The 27044-nt window shown below is 39.4% G+C and overlaps 1 protein-coding gene across 4 annotated transcripts in view; it reads right to left on the bottom strand.

Moving 5' to 3' along the window:
- CEP350 (centrosomal protein 350) overlaps positions 1-27044 on the bottom strand; it is a 79008-nt gene that overhangs the window by 34927 nt on the left and 17037 nt on the right. For 3 of the 4 annotated variants that reach the window (XM_064515640.1, XM_064515642.1, XM_064515643.1), the window contains 15 exons: positions 24930-25561; positions 24295-24405; positions 20234-20347; positions 17330-17473; positions 15503-16158; positions 14759-14880; positions 12207-13273; positions 10302-10455; positions 8914-9077; positions 5992-6181; positions 4105-4325; positions 3827-3990; positions 3046-3156; positions 2658-2798; positions 307-443 (listed from right to left, as the gene is read on the bottom strand). In XM_064515640.1, the coding sequence (XP_064371710.1) occupies positions 307-443; positions 2658-2798; positions 3046-3156; positions 3827-3990; positions 4105-4325; positions 5992-6181; positions 8914-9077; positions 10302-10455; positions 12207-13273; positions 14759-14880; positions 15503-16158; positions 17330-17473; positions 20234-20347; positions 24295-24405; positions 24930-25561 (4128 nt within the window). The remainder of the gene's footprint in view (positions 1-306; positions 444-2657; positions 2799-3045; positions 3157-3826; positions 3991-4104; positions 4326-5991; positions 6182-8913; positions 9078-10301; positions 10456-12206; positions 13274-14758; positions 14881-15502; positions 16159-17329; positions 17474-20233; positions 20348-24294; positions 24406-24929; positions 25562-27044) is intronic. The other variant, XM_064515641.1, reaches the window with a different exon arrangement.

Genomic DNA, 27044 nt, shown 5'->3' with positions numbered 1-27044 from the left:
AAGTTTGTATCAGTTTACTAGAAGAAATAACAGCTAAGTTTCTGAAAAGACCACTTAAGGCCCAGACTAGTCAAATAATCCCACAAAATGTTTACAGATCTTTTTCTACTCTTTTATATACAGTTTGACAAAACAAGTAACATCTCACGTTTGGGATATACTATTAAGGGCAGAAAGATGCAATCTAAATTCTTCTTAAGTGTTCACTTATTATAATATCTTACAATTTTCTTCAAGAAAAGGAGAAGCAAAAACTAACAGATCCTAATTCCCCCTTCCCAAGATGTGAAACACATTAGACAAAACCTGTTTGTATCAGCTCGGGCTCTCAGTTGTTTCATGAACTCTGTATGATGCTGCCGCTGGTGGTCGAACAAGGTTGTCATTGGAGCAGTTGGAGCACTGACAGCATCTGCGATATGGGTCCGGGCTAACTCTGTCATCTGAGTACAATAAAAAACATGAAAGAACACAAACTCAGCATCGTCTAAATATTTCTGAAAGAGAAGACATAGCCATTCCTCTTGCAGGCAGCTGACTTGAACAGATGCATAAGACACGTGGTTTTGAGATGGTTTATAGTTACATACACATCAATTTGGTGATAAGAGGTGCATACTGCACTGCATATACTTATTTTTTTATTTTTACAGAGTGGAGTTATCCATGTGAAACTACAGACAGGCAACAGACACCACTTATTACACCACTCTGATCAACTTACCTGAACTCTGCTCACTAGAATGATTTCCACATAGCAAAGCATTCCAAACCTACAACAACTACAATTTATTTTTAAAAACCTGCCAGAAGCAATGTTTTATTTTTCGTTAGAATGTGCATCTTGCCCAAAGAGCAAGAAAAAATATTTCCAGGCTTAAAGCAGCACCAGATTGAAGTTCTAATATCATGCAAACTGCCAGGACTGAAACTCACAGCATTAAACAAACAGAGTCATAAATCTCCCCTTTTTAATATATGGCACTCACTGTGTACCTGACTAGAAACAAGATACAGAACTTTAAAAATCACAGCATATGGTAACACTGTCTTTAGAATCTTCAGAATTTACTAATTTTGTTCTTGTTCAAATGTCTGTACCTTCAGGAGCAGGGAACTAAGGGAGCTTTCAAAGGTGAGGTGGTATGAAGTATTAGCAGAAACAATCTGTTTTCCAAGAATTTACAATATACATGCTGAGCTTTTTTTTTTTTTTTTTTTTAAACACACACAATTTTAGAACATATAAATCAATTATTTTTAATTAGACTGTTTGTATATATCGCTCACTGCTTTTTCTTTCATTAGTGCAACAGCCAACCCTAAGCAAATTTGTGTAACAGCATGCTATTTATCTCTTTTGCATAAGATAAACATCTAATTGAGAACAATGCATAAAATTAATTCCCTTCCTTTATACATAAGAAATTACAGTGTACATCCAAAAATATACCTCGCACACTGGTTACTGCCATATCCATTGCTGCATTCCACTTAAATGGGTGTTTGTTCAAATGAGGATTGCTCCAGGAGTCACTTCTGAAAATGGATGTAAAAGCTACCCTGCTAGCCCATCATTATTGACCAGGTTGTTCCCAGGAACCGTTCCACAAGCTCCTCTTACTCTCTGACTTCAAACTTAAATCAAGACAAGAAGTTAAAACTCTGCACTGAATAAAGCGCTCTCTGTCTGACTTGTTTCTTAATTTATTTCTAGTCATTTTGACTCCATCAAAGACATTTCTTTGTCTTTCTCTATCCACGTCATCACTAACTCCTATCGACAACCACTGCACGTAACTCAAAATGCCCAAGTTTCTCTATTCCATCAACCTAACCCATTCTTGTCTATTCAGGAATGATTTAAACTTCACATATTTGGCAAAGCCCAGAAACAGTAAATCAGTCTTCTGTAATCATCATCTATGATAGAAACAGCCTTGTTAACCACTAAAATGTGCCTGTGCATAAGCTGCAAAGAAACATCATTCTGTGTTCATATCCATCAGCCTTCTGCACACCATCTCACAACCCGAATCCATAGTCATCGAGACTGAAAAATGATGACAAAGCAAAAGCATTTTTCGTTGTTATGTTTCTTACCTGTGTGTTGGGAACAGCAAGTATACTTAGAAACTGAAAAAAGCTCTGTATAGAATTCACAATAAGAATGAAGAGAGACTCTGAAAGAGAATATTTCAAAGTCTGGACCAAAGAAAGAGCTCGGCTGAAGAATTATTATTATTTTTAATTTGTTGGTTTTAGCTCTTCCCTCTCTTACTCCAAAGGAAGCAGATTTGCAGTTTTCCTTTTTTTCTAGTTAAATTGTGTATGAAACAGATGTACTCCACCAGGGATTGATCCTGTAACATTTACAAATTAAACATGCTATGTTTACTATCATCAATCTGTCCTTGAAGAACAAACTTTTGAATGGTTTATTAACTGGAAGAATGTAAGAATAATGAACAGAAATTTAAGGCTGACAACTGACTTCTTTCTAAGCTGCAATGCCAGAAATGCTCTTTTGAAGTTTTATCATTTATCACATTGTGAAGGTGAAGAAGCTGCACTGAACAGAAAATAACCTAGAGGAGAAACAGTATTCCAAGTAATACTGAAATTAGAACAGTATCTCCTTTCATACAGGATCTCACCTCACGGATCTGGCGAGCTGCATCCGTAGTGAGAAGTGCAGCTTCCACCTGCTTGGCTGCAATCTTGCATGTGGTCTCTTGCAGTACTTCTACAGCCTCCTGCCGTGACTGAACCAGATGCTGTAGTGACTCCACATGGACCTATGCAGAAAAAACAGCTAATCAAGCTCTTCAAAATTCTCTAGTTCATAAGTACAGTTTTATTTCTCACAACCTAGGGGAAAAAAAAAGCTTGAAATTTGTTCCCTAAGAGCCTTTTTCAGCTATATTAAACACCTTCACTATTTCCATATGTTCACAGCTTCAGATTAAGAATATTTATAGGCTTGGATTTACTTACAGCATTTTGCCTCTTACACACTCCACATATTTTGAAGGGCAGCATTACCTGAGCTGCCTTCTGCCTTGCCTCTTCCAGCTGTCTCTGACTTTCTAAAGCTTCTTGTTCTGCCTTCATTTTCAAAAGAGCCAAGTCCTGTTCATGGCGCTGCTGCTGTGCCTACAGATTAAGAAAAGAAGTTTTAATGACAGAAGCTAAGTGTAAAAATCCTTTCATCTAATCCACTGCATGCAGCTACCTTTGAAAGACAGAGATCTGCTCCATTGGTGCCTCTTCTGCTAAAGTCAAGTTTTCAACCTACCTCCCAATTCTCTCCCTTTTTAAGTAGGCTTAACTATACACATTCCTCATCCTCTTCCACCTCAGTGTGGAAAGAAGGAAGATTTAGGAAATCAATTAATTCTACTAATTCTACCAATTAAACTAGAACAAGCAATCTTGTCAACAGAAGGAAATTTCACCCCAAAATATCTTTTACATGGAGTAAGACAAAAGACCATGCCTGAACAACTACACTGCATTGCATCAGGACCCGATCCTAAACTTACTAAGTAGTTATGCTTTAGTTTTTTTGAGGTACCCAGTCAAACCTGTGATTTCAGCTAATGGTGATGCACATACCTGGCCCACTACTTCTTTAATGTCAGTGTAAATAAGAAAGATAACATTACATAGTAATCCTAAAAAACTGACATTATCAGAGATGCTTGAGCATGCCCATTAAGATTGCTTTGCATTTCTAACAAAAGTATTAGTTACCCTAACTTGATTAACATTCTTGCAAAATACAAAACAGGAAGGTTAAGACAAGGAAATATTTTTCCATTACCTTTAGAATCTGAGCCAAAGAAACACTCTCCTGCTGGGCAAGTGATATGCCTCGTACTCGTTCCACATCTGAAAGCTGTCGCACAGACTCCTCAATGGCACTAAGGTAGTTCAATTCTGCTGACAGACGATGCTGAAGACCAGCAGGGGAGAAGCGCATACATCCTGCAGGATAAGACTTACTAGTCAGCCTCCATAGGCTTTTGTGTCTCACATCATATAATAAAGAGCAAAGATATAACTGCTCTGAGATAGCAGAACTTTAACAAAACCACTCACCACTTGCTGAGGCTGCTCCTGCTCCAGGCCTACTCGTTCCCAGACTCAAGTCAGAGAAGGCTGTGTTAGGTTTCAGCCCTGACACTGTACTTGTAGAGAAGCCAGCAGGTGACTTGGCTCTTTCTGCTGTATTGCCTACAGAATCAAACTGCAACAATTTTTGGGAGCCTGGAGATGGGGAAGAGGTTGGTGTCTTCTGGGATCTTCCCTTGTCTGAAAAGCTGACAGCAAAACCAAAAAAGAAAGGCGTCAGTATTCTCTTAAGTCCAGGCATTTGATAAGACATTAAAGCAATAATCTAGTTCTTCTGTATATAAACGCTAGAACAGATCTATGCAAAAGGCCTACTCTTTCATGGCTTGCATGGGCCCGGTCTGCATTTAAGAAATGGCCTCATGAGATGGGTTTTGTACCTATATCTCAGCTTGAGTCTAAGTTTCTAGAGTGTCCTATTTTTCCCCACATCATTAAACGCAGTTAGCGTACACAAAAAACAACAGATTATTTACATGTTCCAATCCAAGGAAAATATTGCCGTACGTGGCAAAATCTGTGGCAGTAATTAAATAAGGACAAGAAAGTACAACTTCCCTCATATAAATAACACTGCCTAAAGTGGGTAAGACTCTTACAACACTGACACAGATCTCATGCAGCATCATAAAGTGAAAATTAAAACAAAACAGGGCTAAGGTGAGGAACTTGATCCACAGTTTAGCATCTTGATGAGAAGACACTATTACGTGACCAAGCCAGCAGTTTCAACACCTCTTGTTAGAAACCTGGCACTTGAAAGTCAGGTCACATTCCCATGCATGTGCATTTATGCATCTGTTTTGAAAATCTGAGTCAAGAACTTTATTTTATTTACAGGAAATTAGGACAGTATTTTGATAGAGAATATAACAAACTGCTTTTTTTTAAACAGCAAACAGGTTACTATCAAAACATTGATGCAATTGAACGTGCTAAGGCACTGCGTTGAGTTTGATCCTGTCATCAAAATGCAATAAATGCTCCAATCACTTAGAAAGACACTCTGCTATACTTGGCACATCTCAGCAGGTCGAAAGGAGCTTTTGAACTCAACACTGGATATCAGTACAGGTCACTAAAATAAGTCAATACCTCAGGATTATTCTATATCCACAAAGGACAAGGGAAAGACCATTTGTATTATTTGTTGTTTATTAGGTAAAAAAAGTAAAATGAAAATGCAACTGAGCATATCTCACAACTGTCTTCATCGCACAATTAGCAGAAAATAAACTGCATTAGTAGCTAAGCACACAGATGATGAGACAGAAAAACTAGTAATTTTTCTCTTCCTCTATGCTCCTTTTGGAGACAAACTACACCTCAGAAAAGCGTCAGCTCACAGAACTGGATAGGCTCATGACTATTAGCAAGCAAATCTAGCCAAAAATGTCTGTGGTTCCTACTGAAAAGCGCAAGATGAGACTGCACAGCTTGACTACCTATTCTTTTCACTTCTTACAGACCCTTTGTAGAAATGGAAAATGAAAAAAGTGTACTTAAATGCTTAAGATACTGAATCTGACAGGATACCCTCCCAAACTGACCAGCTTGCTGTACAAATACACTGGGCCAGTCAAGGGAAGGAAAAAAAAAAGCCAAAAACCAAAAAAACACACACACACACCCCAAACCCCACTATTTTGTATTTTCTCTTACTACAGCCAACACTTGGAGCTTCCATATTTACAGTACAGGAAAAAAGTTTTTCTGCATGCTCATCTAATTAACACTTTATCATTTCTGTTATTTTCCTTTTGCGTACGCAAAGACATAGCCATTTTTTGATAATGCAACATAACACTACCAAGATCCAGTTATATTTGCATAGTCTTATACAGTTCACGTTACCTCATCAGGGAGTGTCCAGACAAGTTTTCTAATGTGCTGTCAGTATCTGGGTTCTGCTCAAGATCTTTATTAGAAATTCTGTTACTAGATAAGGACTTCTTTGCCTGTTGGGATCCCCACTCCAATTCAGAGAGCATTTTCTCTTCTTCCACTGGAAAGTGGTGAGAACTTCCATTGCAAGATTTCAACCCTAAGAATCAACAACAATGGCAAAGTTCATGTTTGAAATTCTAAGTATTAATATCTTAGCCATCAGGAGCCCCAAAACAAATAATTGAGTACTTTTTTCCATTTAATAATGCCTCTGAGTTAGAAGTATGTACACCCAGTAAGAAAAAATGTAAATCTGGCAACCTTCTACAGAGATCAACTCTATCATATTCACTTGTGTAGATATATTAGTACATGTTCTTGGTTATCAATGCAATCTACAGTCAATTCTCTTACGCATATAGCATCCATTGTCAACAAAACTATCAAATTTTAACTTGAAAACACTATCAGTTTAAATAAAAAAAATCAGTTTGATTTTTTAAATACTGAAAATCAGAAAAAAGCCTACCTTTATTTTAGTAAACTAGAGAATTTTGAAAAAGTAGTAACAAAGAATTTGGAATGCCTAATCTTATACTTCTCTGACCCTTTTATAGAGTTTAAAGCTAACTTTTCCCTTATGTTATCCATTGCTTAAATAGTAAGTGTAGCAAATCCCAATTTTCTTCATGTTTTTGTAATGTACTAGCTACCATAGGAGAAGTATTATTAATTCACGCACTTAAATAAAAGCTGTCTGTGGTCCAAAGATGGAGCACACAAGTAAACATGTCCCCTTTGCAAATGCGGCCTTGTCTCTGATTGCTCAGAAGCCTATTGGAATTTCCTCAGTATAGAATCTGAGGATAGTTCCCACATGATATAAAAGTTTGAAGTTAACAAATGTGTTAGAAAGCTGGTTTAGGAAAGGAACATTTTTCAACAGTGTTAATCTTTTGCCTATTTCTTTTCAGATGACTCTTTTTTAAGATCAGAGATAAATCATGATAGACTAGCATTAAAAAAAAAAAAAAAAAGGAAGGAACCATGGGAGGTCACCTGATTCATGCACTCAGCTCAAATAAGGGCTAATGCCAAAATAAGATCAGCTGGTCAGGGCTTTGTCCAGCTAAGTTTCAAGCATCTCTAAGGATGAAGATCTCAGCCTTTCTGGGCCCCTGTCCAATGTCTGACTACCTTCATTGGGAAAACTTTTTTTCCTACCTTCTCACTGGAATCTCTCTTGTTGTAACTTGTGTCCATTGCCTCTCATCCTACCCCTGCACATCTCCAAGCAGAGTCTGGCTTCACCTCTGTATCCTCCCGCCAGGTAGCTGAAGATGCCAACAGGACACCCATCCACCTTAGCCTTTTCTTTAGGCTAAGCAAACCCACTCACTTCAAGCTTTACTCCTATGCCATGTGCTGCACCACCCTAACCATTTGCGTGGTCTCTGCCTCAGTTTGTCACAGAATCACAATGGTTGAGGTTGGAAGGGACTTTTAGAGGTCATCTAGTCCAACCCCCCTTCTCAAGCAGGGTCACACCTACAGCACATTGCCCAGGACCATGTCCAAACAGCTTTTGAATATCTCCAAGGAAGGAGATTCTACAGCCTTTCTGGACAACATGTTCCAGTGCTCTGTTACCCTCACAGTAAAGAAGTTTTTCCTTATGTTCAGACAGAACTTCCTGTGCTTCAGTTGTGCTCGTTGCCTCTCGTCCTATTGCTGGGCACCACTGAAAAGAGTGTGGCCCCATCCTCTCTATACCCTCCCTTCAGATACTTATACACATGGATAAGATCCGCCCTCAGTCTTCTCTTTTCCAGGCTGAAGAGTCCCAGCTCTCTCAGCCTCTCCTCATATGAGAGGTGCTCCAGTCCCTTCAACATCTTAGTAGCCCTCTGCTGGATTCACTCCAGTAGTGTTATGTCTCTCTTGTATTGGGGAGCTCAGAGCTGGACACAGTACTCCAGATGCGGCCTCACCAGGGTTGAGTTAGAGAGGGAGGATCACCTCCCTCAACCTGCTGGCAACGCTCTTCCTAATGCAACCCAGGATACCATTGGCCTTCTTGGCCACAAGGGCATATTGCTGGCTCATGGTCAGCTTGTTGCCACCAGGGCTCCCAGGGCTTTCTCTGCAGAGCTGCTTTCCAGCAGGTCAGCCCCCAGCCTGTACTGGAGCATAGGGTTATTCCTCCTTAGGGGTAAGACTCTGCACTTCCCTTTATTGAACTTCATGAAGTTCCTCTCTGCCCATCTCTCCAGCCTCTTGAGGTCCCTTTGAATGGCAGCACAACCCCCTCAGGTATCAGCCACACCTCCCAGTTTTGTATCATCAGCAAACTTGCTGAGGGTGTATTTTCCTACTGGGGAGCCCAAAACCAGACACAGTGCTCAAGATGTGGCCTCAGGAGTGCTGAGTAAAAAGTGAACAATCACTTCAAGTGGGCTGCTTCAGATGCAGCCCAACATAAAGTTAGTTGTCATTGCTACAAGGGCATATTGCTGACTCACGTTCAGTTTGATGTTCACCAGGACCCACACAACATCAACACAAGTTGATCACAACCCTATCAACACAAGTGCATTTTCATCACAAACTGCCCTGCCCTATAACATTCACTAAACCTGGCTGCAACACTGACTGGAGAAACTAAACAGCTTGTGCAAGCAGAGCGTAACTGCTGGAGACATATTTGCCACTTCCTTACAAATGTGATGACAGACATTTTTCAAAGAGGGTTAAGGAGCAGAAGAATCCTCCCATCAGTATTAGAATACGGTTTCTGGATAAGTAGAAAGACTGCAACTACCATGATAAAAAAAACCCTAAAACATTCTTCAAAAATGCAAATATTCTGCAGTCAAGTACTGCACTTACGTTCCTTTTTCCCTCTCTTTTTAGAGGAAGCAGATGAGCGAGAAGATGCTACAGACCGGGGTCCAGAAGAATGCTGGGATGCAAGCTCTACAGATCGAGGTTCATGGGGAGACTTCCTACTAGGAACTTCCTCCTGAATGCTTGAATTACTGCTGCCAGCAACACTAAAAAGGAAAACACAAACAGTGATTAACTAAAGAGGTCCAACTCCAATACACTGCACACAAGAAATCCACCATGCCTTAGAGACAAACATGACTAAAACTACACCAAATAACAGCCTTATTGTAAATCCATCATGAAAAGCATTGATTTTGAAATTAAAGATGATGTAAGGTAAGACATTAAGATGTTTGACAAAGAATTCAACATGCTGAAATGTACTTCCTATAGTATGAAATAATAAAAGATGGATAACAAACATCCTTTCAGATGCAAACTCTAACGGTTATTTGACTACAGACTTGGACTACACAATGACTCTGAAAGTGACTACCTTTTATACAATCTGTGGACACCTGATAACATGAATAAATTGAGAGAAATACGAATGGTTTTCAATAAAGGATTATAAAAAAAATTGAAAAAAAAAGGGAGCGGGGGGTAATGCATTATATCTGGAACGATACCAGCAAAGACCAATAAAGAAGCTTAATCAGAAAGGAAGCATTTTTTGCAGCTGTTTTCAACATGCAAAACTGCTTTTTACCTTTCTTTCTTCTGAGGTAAAAAAAAAAAACAATATAAACTCAGTACCTGTGGCTATATTCCTTCCAAGACACACAAAAGACGTAAATGTATCTCATTCAAAAAAAGTGGCTTTAAGAAATTTAGGAAGCCACATAAATCTATTAGTAAGCCACTAACAAAGTAGAAAGTGTAGGATTTACAGTCGTCTTAGTTTAGAAAAAAGGTTTTAGAAGTCCTTACAGAAACTTTACATGTCCATTACAAAGCATTACTGAAACCCTGATAACAATTCTAGACTTTTTACAAACTATCAAGTAACTGAAGTTATTATTTTAACACTTCTAGATCTTATTCCTTCCATGATTGTGCAAAGACTAACCAATTGAGAATTTTAACAGCTACAGAAGTTGGAGAACTGATTTTCACCTGATTACAAACCCTTCAAAGCTACCTGTCAGACTAATAAAGAGCCAAAATATATAGATATCAAGAGTACTACTTGACTCTAACCTTTGTATCAAACAGCATGGCTTTAAAACATTAACTGTAAGGGTCATAAGGAAATACTGGATCATTTTCATCAGTATGATACAGCATAGCAGAAAAGATATCCAGCACAAATGAAACAAATTTTTCATTAATTATATTCTCTCAGTAATTCTGCATGCTGATTTTTATAAGAAGTCTAACACAGTTACCTTAGGTCACGTGCAATCTTTTTGTCTGTCAAAGTGCTACTTCCCTGTGATGAGGCAAAATCATCTTCGTAAGAAACGATGCTCTCTGGAGGGCTGACAGCAGGGAGCAAAGGCCGCAGAAGAGCAGACCCTCCACTTGACCTTTCATCAAACACTACAGTGTGGCCAAAGAGAGGGAAAAGACAAAAAATGATACCAAATGCAATTTGCAAACACATAATAAAGCTATAGAAATTAAAATGTTTCCAACCACACGCTGTTAAAAAGATTTATTTTCCAAAGCAAGAACATTAGCAGAGTAACAGTAGAGACATCCCATGACAGTTTTAACACAAAATAACAAGCACAGCCTTCCTTATTTGTAAACTAATAAAGGCTACTCCATTAACTCATACAACCTAACACATTTTTGAATAGCATAGCACTTGAGACTAGAGCCATCTGCAGAAAACATAAATGCAATCATCTTTAAGGGACACAAAAAAGGAAAAAAAAAATCAAGAATAAACAAGATAAAAATTAACTTCTTGGAAAATATTCCTCTGCAAGATGAGGAATTCAAGGCAAGAGAAACAGTACTCATAAAATGAAGAAACAATTTTGAACAAAAATGAAAATCAAATGAAGCATCCTGCATCAGACTTAAACATGCCCTAAGACATTAAAACGAGCAATTAATGCTTGAAATGTGCTCATTTAAGGAAGACATATTTCTTACTGATACACCAAAACCTTATCTTCTCAAAGTCAAATAGTTATAGAAGTTTTAATTCATTAGGAGTGAACATGTCACACAATTTTCAGAGACATTACTGAATAACTCATACGAGCGAGAATGAAAAGAAAAGCACACAGCTTTCACCCACAGCAGAAGTTACATGTTGCTAATAATACATCACAAGCTGTGTGTAGAGACCCCCAGGATATATACACACACACACACGCGCGCGCGCTGAGGTTTATGACATGAAATAAATGCTGCATAAAGCATGCATTTCATTCTTCTGCCTTAAATGAAACAGAAAAGACAACAGGATGGTATGTTATTACAGATGATTGGGAATACGTATACAGTAGGAGGATGCACACTCCCAAACACAGGCTCTGTTCTCCTTGGTGGCTCCATTTGTTCCCACAACAACGGAGAAACCTAAAAACAAAAATGCAGGACTACCTCTTCTCACCAAAGGGGCCTTTCTACTTTTAGGTATTTATTTAAAAACTTCCAAGCCTAGAAACCGGGAAGATGGTCTGAAATGTGCTATAGTGAGAAAAAATTTAAAAGGACGATATTTGTACAGAGTTGAGGTAAACAGAACGGGGAGAGACACAGGTAAGTGACTTATGGCAAGGAAAGTGTTGGCAGATTTCTACAAATGAACTCATATGGTCAAGCTAGGCATCATAAAAACACCAATTTTCAAACCCAGCCTGTGCAACTGAGTATACAACTTTGGATAAGATAAATGTAAACTTTACATTCACATCCGTGTAACTGTAGGTGTCCTTAATATAATTAATATGCATTAAATGATTTTGCATGACTCTAGATACGGCTCAAATATGGAACTGGCCCAGAGCTACTGATTCGATTTAATCATTAATATTGTCCAAGGTATGGGTTAGCTACTGATCTGGAAATATATATAGCAATCTAATACAAAAAGAATCTTCCTCCCAAAAAAAAGGTGAATTTTCTTCTTAGACACAAAAGAAAAAAAAAATCAGGGAATCATTTATCATTCAAAAGCTATGTGAGGAAGCCTCATGCAGATTCATGTCCAAGACACCTGAAAGCATAGTCCTCACTCATGAATTATAAAGCATAAGGAGCAGTGAAACTGAAAATAGTGATTCAAGAAAGCTTTGAGTGTTTTGGGTTTTTTTTCCATTTCTTCTCCTTACCTTTTCCATGAAGCTGGTAACTTTTTGCAAAGATGTTGATGACACTGTGTGGACTTCCCTTCGCCAGTTCCTCCCATGGCCCCTTGCTGTGTGCACCACTTGTCTGAGTGAAAAGCGGCAAATATTTTTCAGCTTCTTTCTGAAACTCTTTTATGGGCTCAAAAGCATTTCTCTCCCGAACAACACAGAAATCCTTCTCTTTTAATGTCTCCAACATCTTCAGTGGTGATTGTTTGTGTTGGCCTCCTTCTTCTTCCGAGAAGCTTCCCTCACTCAGGAGAGGCCCTTCACTGATGGAGTCTATGCTGGACTCATGAGGAATTACTGCTTTGTTCTGACCATAAGCCTGGCTTTCACGCCCTGGGGAGTCAGTTTGTCTCTTCGATAAATGTCCTAGTATCCCTTCATGTCTATTACCAGCAGGGGACCTCATCCCAAGGCTGACTGCGGCAGAATGAGGCCTGATCATCTCGGGGAGCTTTTTAAATTCACTAAGGTTGCCTACCCCAGGAAGGTTATCATCAAAGGCTGTATGAGACACACAGGCACCCAGCATTTTTTGAATTCTGGCTGAAAAAGCGTCTTCATTTTCCTCTCTCACAGGAGGACTCACAGCTTTTGCCCAGCGCCCATCATCTTGGTTTTCTTGCAGGAATTCATGGTCTGAGTTCCACATGGTGCCATAATTGATGCCAGCCCCAGCCAACTTTTTGGCTTCACTTTCAATCCTGCTAGAAAGGGAAGCAGCTGTAGCTTTCAGAGCTTCAATGCGATCTAATTTGCTCTTATACTGGTTAGCAGTAGGTTTTACTAAGACATTTTGCTGAGCAGCAGATGAATTCAGGTATGGCTGAGATGTCAAAGTCAGCGATCCCACAGGTGCAGCGTGGCTCCTCCTGCCTGCCAACACTGCGTCATGCTCCTTTGACAAAAGGCCCATCTGCTCCAGACTCCAATGTTGGGAGCATGGGCCTCCATTTGAGCCCACAAGAGCTTGCGAGTGAGAAAGCTGGACTCTTGGGCTCAACCTGTCTGGCTGCACCCATGCAGGCTCCATCAAATCACTTCTGAAATGAAAAGTCAATGTTTAAGTTGGTGATTTACAAGTACTGTTATTTTAGGTGAACACCTCATTACGATAGGTTTATCTTCTAGAAAGAATTATTTTGGGAGGAGTGAGAGGGGCAGAAAATGAGAGAGGAAACAGTTGCAGGACAATAAAAAAAAAGTATTATAAAAAACAGAGCATCTCCAAAGTTAAATTGCTGTTTACAATATACGGTGTGATGCAGAGTTGTAACAAGCTAAATATTTTTAATCATCATCAGCAAGCTTTTTCCACAAGTTTCCTGACTTCAAAAGCAAGGAGACATCTCCTTTCTCCCCTCTACCCCATCACATGAGATTTCTTAGCCCCAGACTCCCCCCTCTAGTTGTACTCAGCCCATGTCTCACTGCAGCTATTACTTAAGGTAGGCACTAAGCATAGTTAGAGGAAGGGAGAATTAGAAATACAAGCATGTTTAAAATGCTGTAAGACAACCTTTTTATTTACAGATAGCTCCAATTAGCATAAAATGAGCTCTGTAAATGGATAGCTCTTCCAGAGACAGTCTTAGAGTTTCCTTTGCTAGTATCACTTGCACAGTATCTGACTAATAAGAAACCTGGGAAATTCCCCACAAAACCCTTCTTCTCTGTTTACTATCACTCTCTCCAAATAATGTATGGAGCCCTGTAAATCTCATCTCTCCCCTACTATTACTAGCTACACTTATTTTTACCTTACGGTGTTAAATGAACAATACTTAGTACCACATGATTTAGCAGCCAATTCTGTACATAATCCTAGATAACCTCCCTAGCTGAACTTTTCTAGAATGAAAACGGGTCCTGTTGAATTTAGAAAGTCAGTTTTGATTTGACTAAGTAAGGACAATCAAAGCTGACACTGATTATGCAGTTAAAAATGAAGACATATATGCACAACAGGACACTTAAGGATGTGCAAGAAACCTTATGATTATTATTCCCTTAAAGTGTTTGGCTATGCACCTTAACTTACACTAAGAGGAACTCTGATGGGACGCTGAACAATTAAACATGGGGCAGTGGCAAGATGGGAAATAGGCAAACGCTAGTTTAAGCAAAAGCAGAGGTGTTTGGTACTTTAAGAACAGTAATTAGGGGCCTGAATCCAAGACAGAAGATGAGATGGAAACAATGAAGCAAATCAATTAAGAAAAACTGACAGATATATTTACATGATCAGCTGCTATTGCCTGCTGGCAATGGCAAAGGAAATATAGTCTCCCAATATGAAATGCTAATCTCTCTGATGTCAACAAAAGATTAACAGTAACAATCATTCACTTTATTTATAGACTCATTAAATACCAGTAACCAGTGTTTTCATATACTTTCCTGCATCAGCTTCCTCCTTATTGAGAAAAACACTGTAATTGCTTATGGTAATTATTCTCAATAGAACATGAACTTAAGAGACTAGTGGTACTATTTTCGCCTCTCTCAAAAGGCCCATAACTGCTCACCTTAGTAGTGGCTGTTGAGGCTCTGACAACGACATGTCACTACTTGAAGATGCACTAGGAGGACGCTCTTGAGCCTTGTTTTCTTTGTCAGATTCCCCAGATGGCTGATAACCAGGTCTGGGCTAGAAATGAAGATAACCAGAAGAATACATTTTCAAAAGTCTGTAGGAGTTTTAGAAGCTCATGTCTCATAACTGAAAAGGCTTAAATTTCTCTATGTATTATCACATCTTTCCTACCACACAAAGACTTAAAAACACAAGACAGATATTCAACTTTGCTCATACACTGAGCTGGTTCAACTGAACACATCAAAATGATATTAATCTTTTTTCATACTCAGTTTCTGACCAGCAAACTTATTAAACTCACTGCTGATTCAGTGTGGCCACTGACTGACAGTAACCTCTGTCAAAGCCCTTCAATTCATGGTCTGCCTTACATTTACAATTTCTTAAGGACCAATCACTATAGCTGATTGTTAGTTAATATTCTGAACTCTGCTTCTATTTATAACAACTCTGCTTCTATTTATAATAGAAAGATGATTTCCATTCACCTTTCTGGCAGGCGTTGCTGTGCTGAGAAGCAGTCACTAGCAGGAGGTCTGGATCAATGCCACTCTATCTTGTAAGCAAAAGCTACTTTCACAGCTTGCTTTTCTCTTAACTGCACCAGGACAACTCATGACCTTCCTAAACATATGACCTATGCAAACAACTGCAACACATGAATCAGCTATACCTGTGTTTCCTGCACCGTGGGCAGCTGAGCTGGCTCTTCTAAAAAAGTCCGTTCCAGCAGTAGTTTAGAATATGTTTCCTGTAACCGTTTAGCTGCAGAAGGCTCAGGAGGTGCCACATTCTTTACTTTAGTAAAAGCCTCCTTCTGCTTTCTGTAGAGCTCTTGGAGTCTTTTGTTTTTCTGTTCTGTTGCCTCCTTTTGTGCCTTCTTCTCTTCATTCTGCTTCTTCTTCCTCTCCTCTTGCTGCCTAATGATGTACTGACGAACCTCATCTGTATCATAGTGACGTTTCTTAGAGATCACCTGAGGCTCCTCACTGGCAGCTAGCTTGTCTGGTTTCCTTTTGGTCGGACTGTGGCTCCTGGCATTTTGCGTAGGCAAAACACATTTCTGATTCTGCTTTTCCACATCTTTCTCTTGCTTTGTACTCATGGAATCCAACTGCAAGTCATCAAGAATTCCACGTATCTCCACTGGCAGGAAGTCCTTATTTAAGGAGGCGTGATCTCCTTGGTTATCATCTGGACGAGTAGATTCCAGTTTCTTCAGATTATTCTCAGACCGTACTTTACTCCTCGACCTTTCAGAGCTTCTTGAAGAGGCTTTATGGGTAACATCCAGCCTAGAATCTGAACCTGTCCTTCCAATACGGCCTGCTAAAAGAATAAGGCAGGTCAAATATTTCAGGTAAAAATCAAATTTGGAAACCACATACCATCACTGAAACAGCTGCAAAAATGAGGATGGAAGAAGGGTGAGCTATACAGTAGTGATGAGAAATTGTTGAAAAGATTGCAGTCATGATGGAGACAACGATAAACACATTCAAAAAAAAACCCCACAACTATACCTTTTTTAAAACCTAGCTGCAAATTTACTGCACATGAAAACTTTACCAGATTTAACTCTGCATACAACTTCACGCATCTTTAGACAAATAGCCTCAGACAGGTACTTTCAACTTTTAAACTCAATTGGCACAATATACCTCTCTTTTTCTAATGATTCTGAGATACACACGACCAAACACAATTCCGTTCTTCAGTATTTTGGGAAACTTCTTTCTTTGGAGCAAAACACTTGCTCAGTCACCTCAACTGCGATTCTCCAAGATGACATTATCTATGCAGAAGTGCTTCTGCTTCAAACATGCAGTATCATAACCTCTCTTTTGGCTCAGCTCATAGCCTACTCACTCTTGTACCAACCTACCCCCTCCTCAAAGGCATAAGGAGCACAGCTGCTACCACCACCCCTTACCTGGCTCACCCAAGATTCTGGATATATTCTGAAAAGGGCTGGTGGAGGAATCATTGAAGACATAGGGATGCACATGGATGAGAGCATACAGTATTTGGAAGACACACAGTTCCTGTAATACAGGGATGCCCAGCCATAGCTTACATATTATATGCAGCACATCTGCAAAGTTCATGTGGCCTGTAGACCATTTACAGCCATTCTTTTTTTCCACTAGCCTCAAGAGGCAAAGTCAGAGTGCAAGTGATCCATTTTTCTGGTTGCAACCTGTTTCCAATCTTTTCCAGAGCTCCTGAGCACCTGCGTAGCATGTGCATGTATTGTGGGTCAAGTCAAGCAGGCAGGGCAGACTTCCCATGACACCAAAAAAAGTTTCATAATCCATCCAGGCAGAGAGGTTATTCATCCTCTACTCCCACCTTCCCCAATCCCCCCATAAAACTTAAAAATCAAGAGTTACTTTAATAAGAAATGGATTACATTCTATCTCAGGAGTCTGCTTAATTTCACAGGTATGAAAAGTTTTATAACAAATTTAAAAAAGTGCAGTGATAAAGTACAACTTACCAGACTTCGTAGCTCTCTCTCGTCCTGTTCTGTCACTAGATATAGCTCTTCTGTCCTGTTCTATTCGGGGGGCTGGACCCAGTATCTTTTTTACCAGCTTTTGTCCCTCCCGCCAGGAGGATGCACTTATTACATAGTTTCCACCTGCATAGTAAGTAATAAAAGTCAAGTGCTAGATGAATTTTCCAGTGTATCAGAAAGAAAGCTAAGTATGTATTGCAGCTGTTAACCATTACTGCACCAAAAGCCACCATTTAATTCTGCACAAGTGGTACAGCTGCAGTTATACAAACAGTCACACAGTAGTGACGCACCATGCAGATACTCCACAACTGCATCATACAACTATGAGTGCTACATGCCCACACACAATACAATGTAAAAGTCCAAAATATCTTGTAGCCCATTAAAGCCCTACAAAATTTGAAAAAAAATAAAAGGCTTATATAGGCCTAAAACTTATAGGCAAATGTTACTGGAGGGAGAGGGGAAATCTTGTAGAAGACTGAAAAGAAGCTGTTCATCTCCACTTAAAATACAAAAATAAGAAAAAAATAAAATTATCTGAAGTGTCAAAATAGGAAGAACAAAAGCAAAGGTGGGGCATTACAAGAAAAAGATTCATCTTCACATTAAGAGAATGCCAGCTGAGTTTCTAGAAAGAACTTCAAATAGACAATCTTAAAGACAGGCAGCTCACGAGGAGGTAACAAATACCAAGCAGTAATTGTCCTAAGCAACACTACTTCATTGTCCTCTAACTGGGATTTCTGTACCATAACTGGAAAAAAAGCTGAGCTATTACCCCACTAGCTGATACTTAAATGAAGTACAGACCGCCTTGCAGATGGCAGAAACCAAATTAAAAATGGAATTAATATTTTATCATCCTACATGTAATTAAGTGATGAAAACTGGTACAGTGGCATCTTTACCAAACATCGATTAGATTAAGCACTAAATTCAACGCATTCACTTTTCTTCCCATTACCTTCCAATACTATTAATCATTTTCTGAAATAATCATCTTAAAGTATCATAAAAAGTAAAGTATGAAGTACCTAGTTCAGATCATTTAGGATTTCTTTTTTTGCTGCAAAAATACTTAACTCGAATACATAAATTCCAGCTGATCTCAAACCACTCAATTTTTCTATTTTTGACAGCATTGCTTTAACAGACAAACCCATACACTACACAAACACAACACTGAAGCTAGGAAAACAAAAAGGGATTGTAGTCCAGGGCCCTACCGGACTTCGAAAACATGGTATCAAAGCAACTTAAAGTGGAATCCAGCACAGCAGACCAATAGTGCTTTAACACTCCAGGTCCTCAATCTTGTCCCCCTCCCCTTTTGCTTAACCAGAAGCAGGGAACGTGTTCAGTAAGAAATCTGTAACCCACTATTTCATCCATTTACTGACAGGACCTTCTGCTTGCATTGTAAACTATCCAGCATTTTACAGTACAAATCTCTCACTTGAAACATGTTACTACAAGCCTCTTTTTCAGAGGGATCCATCAGCCAAAGGGGTTCTCTTGCCTAGCTCACTGTTCTCAATTACTTCTGTGCTCCTTCAAAAAGGCAGTGGAAAGACTCATCTTCCATTTCAAGTCAGCTGTTTGAACTAAAACAAGCTAAGAGAGCAGAACATGAGCTGTGGCTATTTATAGCCCTGGCTATGTTGAGCAGCTTCTTACTGCTGTGACTGGAGGATGGACCGTCACTGACACGCCACTGAGTCAGACCTGGTTCTTCTTTCTCTTCTAGGGATTTCAGGACATCATTCTCACATTCAGCCCACTACAGAGACCGTCAGTGCCATTAAAACGTGACATCCCTTGCATGTATTTAAAGAAAAAAAATACTTTCTAGTGTGATTACACTCTCAACTGCTTACTTCATTTGAAAATCAAAACCAAGTAAGAAACAGAGGTGGAAGTCCTCCCATTTCTTTTGTTACTCACAACATGAAAGATGAACACAACTGGACAACCAAGAAGCAGTGACAGAATCCTACGGTGCAGTTAATTTCACTTTCTACTCTAAGGCATTACTCTACAGTGACCTACCCACATGATCTTTTCTAAATACTGTACTATTATTTAATATACAGTAGAAGTGTAAGACAACAGTGAAAATTAACAAAAGAAATCTTCATTAGTAAACGAGATGAGGACTGTAAGAAGTGCCAGGCAACATGCTTTTACATCTTTAACTAACTGGACAAGTCAGTCAAGAATTGGCTGAGCCAGAACCAAAGGTGCAGGACAGCAGCAACTTGGACACAGCAGGCGGAACAGCACTAGAGCACCTAGCCAGAGAAGACATGGAAGGAAATTCTGGTCTCTGCTTCCCAACCGAGACATCATGAGAACTCACACAAGAGAACAGCCTTCACTGCAGCCCCTCCTCACAACTCTGGCAACTCAGCAAGACCCACTGGCTCCATCCCTACTCCTTGCTTAACTGTTGGCGTTTTAATCCATTCCTCCTCTCGTCATTACTCACTGAGCTAAGGGTCAGGCACTGAACAGCTTCCACAGAAGCAAAACAGAAGCAGGATCCAGAATAAAGCTGCTGTTACTTTTTGTCTCCACTGGCCTGACAGGTACCTGCAGATATCCCACAAGAAACATGCATTCTTCAGCAGCTTCCATAAGCTGCACACAGCAAGTGGGAAAATGGAAAATTAAAAAAAAATTAAAAATAAAATACAACCCCCCCACCACACAATGCACAAAGATACTGTAAGAGCATTTTTGCACATCTGAAAAGAATTCAAAAACATTATTACTTCCATCTAATCCCCAACCTCCAGCTCCCCCCATTTCTTCAGATCAAATTCATCTCTGAAGCACACACAACAGCCTTCCCTCTACAGGAGTAGCGCTCGTCACCTTGTCGGGAATCCGGACTTGACAATCGTGTCAGTTTTTGAACTTTCCGCACTGGTCTGGTTGCTTTTTTCTCTTTGTTTCTCTCACTAGGTTTTTCTTTCACTGTTGAATCCTCTAAAAACAAATGAGAGCTGTTAAGTGATATCCCATGGGAAAGAACAAATGCATAAAGGCAAGCTCGCTTCAACATTTACCTTGAACAAGTGGAGCTCAGAAATACAACAAAAATCACTCACTCTCCCAGATCATATATTGAGATCAATTACCTGCGAGTTGAGCATTTTAAAATCCTCTCCAGAGCTTCAAAGCTTACAAATACACCCCATAATAATTTGGGGTGGAATACCTTGTTTTTTTTCTAAGACATTATAGTATGAACATTCTGAACCAAGTATTGTTTACCTGTGCACCAGAACACAGCAAAGCCACAGACAACAGCCATAATAGAGCTTTACAAAGTTCCTTTACAATTTTAAGAGCAAATTTTACAGTCTGACAGGAACAATTGCTGGTTCTCTTCTACTAAAGATATTACATTTTCCAGTATTAACGTTCCCCAAGAACACACAGTTCCTTCACTGCTCAGATACATGGGCTGCTGCCTCCACATTAACGCATGACAGCACATTCATTCGTTCCTCCACACCGGAGTGTTAAAGCAAGAATACCTGTGCGCTCCACTTTCTGCAAAATTTGTCACAGAATGAGCCCAGTGAAACAGAATTAGTCTGTATCACTTAAGCCCTCACTTACAATACAATTAAACTTTAGAGATGCCAGGAACTTTTACTAAAGGTGAACCAAAAATCACATTTTACCAAACTGCTTGCACATTAGGGCAAACAGAACTAAAAAGGAAGCGTGGGACGTGATTTGCAATCGCCACCCCCCCGAGCGGGCTTCCCGGCTGCCTCGGGTACAGTGCAAGCAGAGAAGAACGCTGCTCAAGGAGGACAAGCAGGCTTTATGCTCCGAGCCAGCAGGTGCACCAGGCATTTCTAAGGACTTGTTCAAACACTTCAGTTTACATGCTTTGAAGATGCTCTTTTCTTACTTCCAATATAAATGAGCTGAAGCTAAGTAACTACATGGCCACTATTACCATGGTTTGTTTACTCCTCTTCTACAAAGAACATGGTCAGACAACCCAAAACAACCTCAAGGAAGCAACACTAAGATTAACAGATCTGAAGCCTTACTATTTAGATGCCAATACTTTTACGATCCATAATTTCAGCTGAATTCATCTGACAGATGCCCATATAGGAAGTATTAGAGAGAAAACATTAAAGGATTTGGGAACGGGATTTTAAGGAGTTCATTATATTCTTTATATTCTTTCCTCAAAATGTTTCCCATCATCTTTCACCTGCCAACAAGTGCAAGAAAGACAGACTCAATGTGGCAGCTCTAAGGACCAGAGGCCTCAGTGACTGTTTGCAGAAATCTAAATTGCTTCTTCACCTCTTTCAGTGGTGGACAGTCCCTACAGCCGTAAGAACCCACATGCTGCTTCCCACTCACTCGACTCATAGCAATTTTGTTCTAGCAAGGCCAATTCTGAGTATCTTTAAAACACAGTTACTGAAAGTCTGGGGGACAGATAACATCCTCCAAACTAATTGCTAAACAAGGTAAGATATTCTGCATGGTCTACGCTTACACATAAAAGCCTCAATTTAGAGGAAAACAAATACTTCTGAAGATATTAGAGATCTTCTAGCTTATTTTAGCACTAGAGAGCATGGAACAGTTTTGACACAACTGACTACATACACCCAAAGTTCCACATGCTGTAACTTTAGTTACAACATCACTGCCGTTACAATGGGCATCGGGATAGGCACATAGCTGAATACACACATAGCTCAGTGCTTTTGTTGACAGAAGTCCTCTAAAAGTATGATCTAAATGCCTTTTTAATTGGACAATTGAATTGGACACATGAAACTCTTAAAAAAAAAAATTTGGATTTCTATACAGAGCTCATGAATAATTAAGTTTGTCAAAACTAAAAAAAAGCTAACGTAAATTAGAAATCTTGAGAAATGTAGCATTAAATGCACGGACTGATATTGAATAGAGTACTGCACAACAATTTTACTGAAAAGAAGTGGCTGCCCTTTCTGAACTTTTCTCTGACTGCTTCCTGAAAAATTCCTCAGTACCTTGACAAGTTGTACAAGCAAAAGAAAACTGAAGTCTAATCATTTCCACACCAGTCACTAGCAACATACAAAGAAACCTACAGATATACCATCACACCTACAGATATACCATCACACCTACAGATATACCATCACACCTACAGATATACCATCACACCACATTTTCCTCTGGTCTTAAGTATGTTTTGACCATATGAGAAAAATTATTTTTGCTACATAATAAACAACCTCTTAAGCTGCAAAGCTGGAGCTCCTCAGTGGATTTTATTTTCTACTCCCTTCCTTTTTATTCCTCTGATCTCTCCCTCCTTCCCCCAACTTGGTCAGTCAAAAGCAATTCAACCTTACAGCACTTCACCGTAACCAGTCCAGCTAATTAAATAGCACACTTGGGTATCCAATCCTAGATTAGCTAGAGAAAAGAGCTGTCAATGATAGTACAGTCTTCCAGAGTGAAAAATGAATAAAGATGGGGTCTTGGAGCAGTAAATCTAAAAACCTAAAGCACATGTTACAGTTCTGTTCTTCTAGCAGCTTAACTGCAAAACAAAGATAAAGCAAATTTTATCGTCTTTGCTTACAGTTTTAAGCATCAAAATACCGTGTCATTAAATCAGCTCATCACCTAAAAAAATCTTTTGTCCTGTGTTCCTGTTTTGCAACAACAATACTTAATGTATTTCAAAAGGCCATCAAGGAAAGAGGAAGAATAAGCTATTAAAATAACAATTTATTTGATAACAGTTTTCTAGCTTTTAGCATTCAACATTTCTGCCTACACCTTTATGTAGAATAAACCTGAGAGGTAATGTTTTGCTCTAATATACCACTGCAAAATTACACAGTCCCATCCCCCCTCCAAGCCTTACAATACTGAAGGCAAAAGAATTGTAGAGGAAATAAAATTCAACTCTTTTAACACGTTTCAAACATCTCTTTCTGGTCTACCTGTTCTTCCCCTCCCCAGTAAAAGTCACAGAATAATAGCACCACAGCAGTTATCCTAATTACCTCTGTAAAACAGAAACCTCACTTTCTTAGAGGACACCAACCCCTCTGAAAGAAAGCCTGATACAGCTGAACTTTGTTTTCTGGAATGCAGGGAAGATCCCTGAACAAGTCCGTGTGTGCAAACCTTTCGGACAGCAAGAATTCCTCCAAGAGCCTCCAGGATTTGGATTATTCTGATATAATACATGATAGTTCTACAAGTTGGGAGACATTAAGTCAACCCGATGGCGTATATCATCTCCTGCCCCATAGCTGGAGGAATACCCCAATAAACAATTCCCAGAGACGTTCCACAGCTCCCCTTTAGCTACCTATGCGTTTCCAATTAAAGCACTGCTATACTAACAATTCCCGCACTAGTTTCGGGACTGACAATTTTTTAACACCACACTGAAGAAAGTAGAATTCAGGCTTCAACATGCAGTATGTGGCACACTTATCACTTTAATGGTGTTAAAGATGGCAAAAAAGAGTATCAAAATTGTTTCCATGAGGAATACAGGGTCACCAAAATCAAAAGTGATTTCGTTTCATTCTTTTAAACAGGAAATAGTTTTCAAGTAAATAAAGCACAATACTGAACAAAAAAACCTGTTTTACTGAAATTTTTTTTTTTAATTCCTGTTTCAAAGAAAAGCCATCATTTGATTCCTTTCAGTATTTCTTTCCTGTTAAAAATATTTTTTGAGAGAACAGGGAAGAAGATTTTTTTTTCTTTTTAGTGTTCAGCCAGTTACTTCTCTTGTAGACAGGGGTACAAAATATTTAATGCTCATTTCTTCATTTTTTTATTTCCATGACTTTGTGGATTTGTACCAAATAAATTTATCTGCCTCTTAGAGAAAAGTCTGCATGCCTGAATAAATTCAGCTTGTATCTCACCTGTTAACTGAAGTGCTATATCTCTATACAGCTCCTGGCTAATGTGAAATTCTTCTTCATGCCAGACCTTTCCATCTGGAGTGCGAATCTTCGTTTCAGCAGGATTGAAACCTGAAAGTAAACAACTTAAGAGTTTAAAACAACTCCACAAAATGTAAATAAAGCTTTTTTGGGGTGGAAGGGAATTGTCAAGCAAAAAAGGAAATACTTCAATTTGTAAAAATAAAACAGAAGAAAGCAATACACCAGCCTATCAATAGTTGAAAAACAACAGACTGGATGAAGGGAAGAACTACTAAAAAATGCAAAAGACTTTTCCAATACACACAATATTACTAACTTCTAGGACCATAAAAAAACATATCCAAGTAAACACAAATAGCAACATAGTGATATTCCTTTTTATAGCAAATTGCGAGAAAAGAAGGGAAGAATTTTAAAAGAATCCATACTTTTGAAAATTGGCAAGAATTTCTTTTCTTTCTTGCTCATTTCTGTGAGAACATGATCCTATCCACTCCTGTATTGGCCAAACTCCGCTATGAGTCACTTCCACGTTTTGACATATTGCTCAACAAATTGAACTCTGTTCCTCCTCCACGTGTAACTAACAGTCAAATTCCGCACCTCCATACCTTTGTATGCTGGAGCAGCAGGTGCAGCTGCCACTTTTCTGACCTTGGGAGTCACTGCACTCTCTGTATTTGTGATGACCACAGGTTGCTCATCAGCATATCCCAAATGCTGCCCTCGGCCACCGAGCTCTTCAGAATGCTCCCACTGCTTTCGAATCCGCTCCTTCAGCTTCTCTAACTTCACATCATGCTGCCGCCGTTTCAAAATTTCCAGCCTATGAGCACTAGAAGTACTGGTGGCAGAAAGGGAAGACTCTGCCAGCTGGAACCCTTTCAATTCAGCGTCCTGAGATGCATTACTCATGGGAGTTTTGGTGCTATTCTCATCTCTGGAACCACTATTTTTTTCTTCTTCCAATCTTGGAGGTGTCGCAACTTTAAGAAATACCTCATTATTCTGCAAGGCATCAATTGCCGGTCGGTCATTCAAATACCTAACAACAGTCTCATCTGCAGCAGAAGAGCCTGGGCTTTCAAAATCTCTGCTGTGTAGGTCCCGTTCATCTCTGTCATATATCCTACGGCTTGCTATTTCAGTCTTCCCTTCTGCTTCACTGAAGTCCAAACTAGACAAAAGTCGCTTGGCCTCTAGTTGACTAGAACTTTGATAAGATGGAGAACCATACGTATCCCTGATGTAAACAAAGGAGGGAAGGAAAAAAGTCATCATCAGAAACAAAACAGTAGGACCTTCCAACCCGGCAATTATTTAAAAGAACACCTTCCTATGCTCACTCTCCACTGTAAAGGTAACTTCTTTCCAAGTTTGAATGCAATCCCTTTAACAGTGCATATCTGACAAAACTGAAAAAGTTTCCTATTCAAAATTTCAAAGTATTTTCTGCACTCTCTATCCAAACAGGATTACAAAGTTGAAGAGCTGAAATTACAGCATGAATAAAACCAGCAAGCAGTAACATCATCCTTTAATTTAAAAAAGCTTTAAATAAAAACAAGTGTATAAACTTAAATAAAAAGCATCATAAATATATATTCTCTAAAACAAAGCAACGCACACATGCTGTATGGGAAAGTGTGGAAGAATGTCGAGGAGACAGATGATGGAAGCTAGCCAGACCGTTCCGTGGGAAAAGGAGCATCAACAGGGCATGTTGACCCAGAGTCACGTAGTTGAGCCTGTGCCAGGGTGGCGCTGCACCTGGGCTTTGAATCGAGAATAACAATGAGCTCAACATGCTTCCTGCGCGTGTGTATGGTACATAAAAACTTCATCTAGTGCCCCCCCCGGTGTTCCTCACCCTGGACCGACGCTCAGCAGTGCCAGGGATCCCCCACTCCATTATTGCCTCGACCGGGAAAACGCCATGGAACCCCTGTTCAGACGCAGAGGTAATAAATGCTCCATATCGACCATCGTAAGCCTTGTGTTTGTGTATCCGTCCCTGCTGGGAGTCCAGGCGGTGCCCCCACCTCACCTTTACACATGCATAGCTACTCAAGACCATACTCATTAGCAGACAAAGAGGAAAACTGCACCAAAACACCCTATCTTATATTTGAGCACTACAACCACTGACAAGTATTGCAATGAATTTAAGGCTTACTAAGTGCTCAGAAGTTCAGCAAGCTAAGTGCTACCAAGCATTTTTCCACAACCATCTTCCCTACCCCATTGTTTTAGAGGAATAAATATTAATGGCATATGGAAATTTACAATATCAAGTAAGGAAAATACATTTTTGCTAGGACAAATCCTCTCATTCAATATATTTTTTATATATATATATATATATATATACACATATATACACACACACACACACACACACACACACACACACACACACACATATATATATGTAGAAACATAATTTGTAACCCTTAACTGAGAACATTACATATTGGCAAGACAGATAAACTGAGTAGTTAAGAAAGCCTACAGCTGCTTCGCTGGAAAGCAGGGAGAAATCTGGATAGATAACCACCCGAATGCATTGGTATAAAAGAGAGAAAAAGAGAGAGGGCAACAAGGATTGCTGTAATTTCCATTCGGGAATGATGACATAAGGCAGAGAACCAAGGGCACTCAACTTCTGCTGCTCTAAGAGAAAAGAACGAACTCGGGAAGGTTAAAATAAAATGAAATAAAATCTG

Source organism: Dromaius novaehollandiae, chromosome 8 (assembly GCF_036370855.1).
Source record: "Dromaius novaehollandiae isolate bDroNov1 chromosome 8, bDroNov1.hap1, whole genome shotgun sequence".
Lineage (NCBI taxonomy): Eukaryota > Metazoa > Chordata > Aves > Casuariiformes > Dromaiidae > Dromaius > Dromaius novaehollandiae.
Note: the sequence above shows the minus strand (reverse complement) of the source record. Positions and strands in the feature narration are given on the sequence as shown.